Source organism: Rhagoletis zephyria, unplaced genomic scaffold (genome assembly GCF_001687245.7).
Source record: "Rhagoletis zephyria isolate East Lansing unplaced genomic scaffold, Rhagoletis_zephyria_1.1 Rzeph_scaffold_03763, whole genome shotgun sequence".
Taxonomy (NCBI): Eukaryota; Metazoa; Arthropoda; class Insecta; order Diptera; family Tephritidae; genus Rhagoletis; species Rhagoletis zephyria.
Genome location: NW_016160846.1, coordinates 52695 through 54647, shown reverse-complemented (window position 1 = coordinate 54647; position 1953 = coordinate 52695). Strand labels below are relative to the sequence as shown.

At 35.3% G+C, this 1953-nt stretch overlaps 1 protein-coding gene across 1 annotated transcript in view; it reads right to left on the bottom strand.

Annotated features, from left to right (window-relative positions):
• Nucleotides 1–411: 411 nt before the first annotated feature.
• The window catches only part of LOC108369604 (uncharacterized), a 13608-nt gene continuing 12066 nt past the window's right edge, over nucleotides 412–1953 (bottom strand). The window contains exon 5 of the mRNA XM_017624741.1: nucleotides 412–596. Within this exon, the coding sequence (XP_017480230.1) occupies nucleotides 412–596 (185 nt within the window). The remainder of the gene's footprint in view (nucleotides 597–1953) is intronic.

Sequence of the window (1953 nt, the reverse complement as noted above, 5' to 3'; positions counted from 1 at the left end):
CATTCGCTCTCAACTGCGTTAAAGTTGAATAAAATTTTTAATTGCGTATTGACCAGAATACGTTTATTCTCGTATCGGTCGCTTAAATTTTTCCAGGCTGTTGAAAAGCCTTCGTTAGTTAAAGGACACCTTCGCACGATTTCTTTAGCTTCACCTTGAGTTTTCTGATTGAGATGGAATAGTTTCTCAACAGGGGTAAGGCGCTTATTGAGAATGTTGATGGCCGTAAACATATCTCGTGAATGATGGCCATGAAAGATAATCCCCTTTGAAGATATCTGTGTCACAGGGAGGCAGATGAATGTTGTGCTCCCGAACAGACACATCTTCATTTTCTTTCTCAATTTTCGCTAACTTTTCTAAATCAGACGCTATTGCAGCCATGCACTTCATATAGCAGCCAAAACTACTCTAATTTTTGGCTTTTACAGATAGTCTATCCTCTCTTGTCAAATCGGTGTTTATGAGGGCTTCATGGGCTGATTTTGTTTTCTTCCACATGGCTCTCAGCTCCTCTTGCTGTATTGCAAGTGCATGCTTATTCTGATCTTCGAATGGCGTACTGTTGTAGTCACTCTCAAATTCGGTTATGGCATCTGCCAATCGAATGAAAGTTTCCATTTTTGGATGTTAGAGCCCGGTAAATTTGAGGTAAAAAGTTGTATAGTTCGTGGTACTACTGATAAAAATCTGACCGCAGATTTGTTGGGTTAGAGAATTATTACCACGGAAAACACAGAGATAGAAATCTGATCGCAGATTTAATGTATGTCTAACGAAATTTAATGCTCAAAAACTATTTGAACTTTTTCACCCGAATAGCCACACCAAAATAAATCTTTCACCATGCCAGCAAATTATTACCACTATCCCAATAATAAGATATTAGTTTTTGGTATCCACGTACGTATTTATATCAAAACTACTTTATTTATTTTCAGCCAAAGGATTATAGTGTGTACAAGTTTATGTTTATGTTGACTTTCGTTTAAAAAAACGCTCAAAGGATTTGTGTAAATATGTACGTGCAAAGTAAATATGTACGTGCAAAGTAAAGTAAAATTACAATATGAATATGAATATATATATATGAATACAGTGATCGCGCAAATATACAGGAGGAATCACTTGCCTCCCAACTTTTCTATGAAAAGTAAAAACAGTGTATAAACGTATGAATATTTAATTATTTTTAGCCGCCTCGATATTTCAAGTTTAATTGGCGGTTAAAAACAGAGGTGTTTTGTTTTTTAATACGCGCAAGTGAATATTGTGGAAGTGAAAGAAAAGGGGGGTCAGTGTTTGATTGTGACTGCAACGGAAATCGATTGCAGTATTGAAACTGAGTGATATTTGTGGGAAGTCAAAATTAATGGAAAAATCTCGAAAAAAAAACCGTCAGCAACAGAATAAACTGTGAAAGCCGATAAGTAATCTGCGCTTTGCACTTATGAATTTATAAGAAGTTATATTAGTGTGTGTGCTTCAAGTTGACGAACTCAATTTTACACTAATAATACTGTGAGTGATTTAAAATGGACTTTCTTCCCGCTCGTATTCATGTGTATAATGAAAAAATGCAATGACTTTACCCTTTTCTTTCGTGTTTCACAACTTCCCGCGCGGTTTTTTATTTTTTTATTTTTTTTTTTATATGTTAATTTTTATAATAACAAGTAAGAAAGTCTAAGTTCGGGCGGAGCCGAACATTAAATACCCGGCGCAAGTATTAAATATATGTTTTTTCACCCCTCCGAAACCTTCCGCTAGATGGTAAGACGAGGTGTATCAATTTTGAGTAAATTAGCGTCCTTCAATTTCGAAATATTGAAGTTTCAAGCATTTCTTAAATTTACCGTTATATGAGAATCGGCCGTTATTTTAGTCCGATTTCAATAATTTTCAACGTTTTGCTTACACGTGGCAAGTACAATAACCATACCGAGTTTGGTA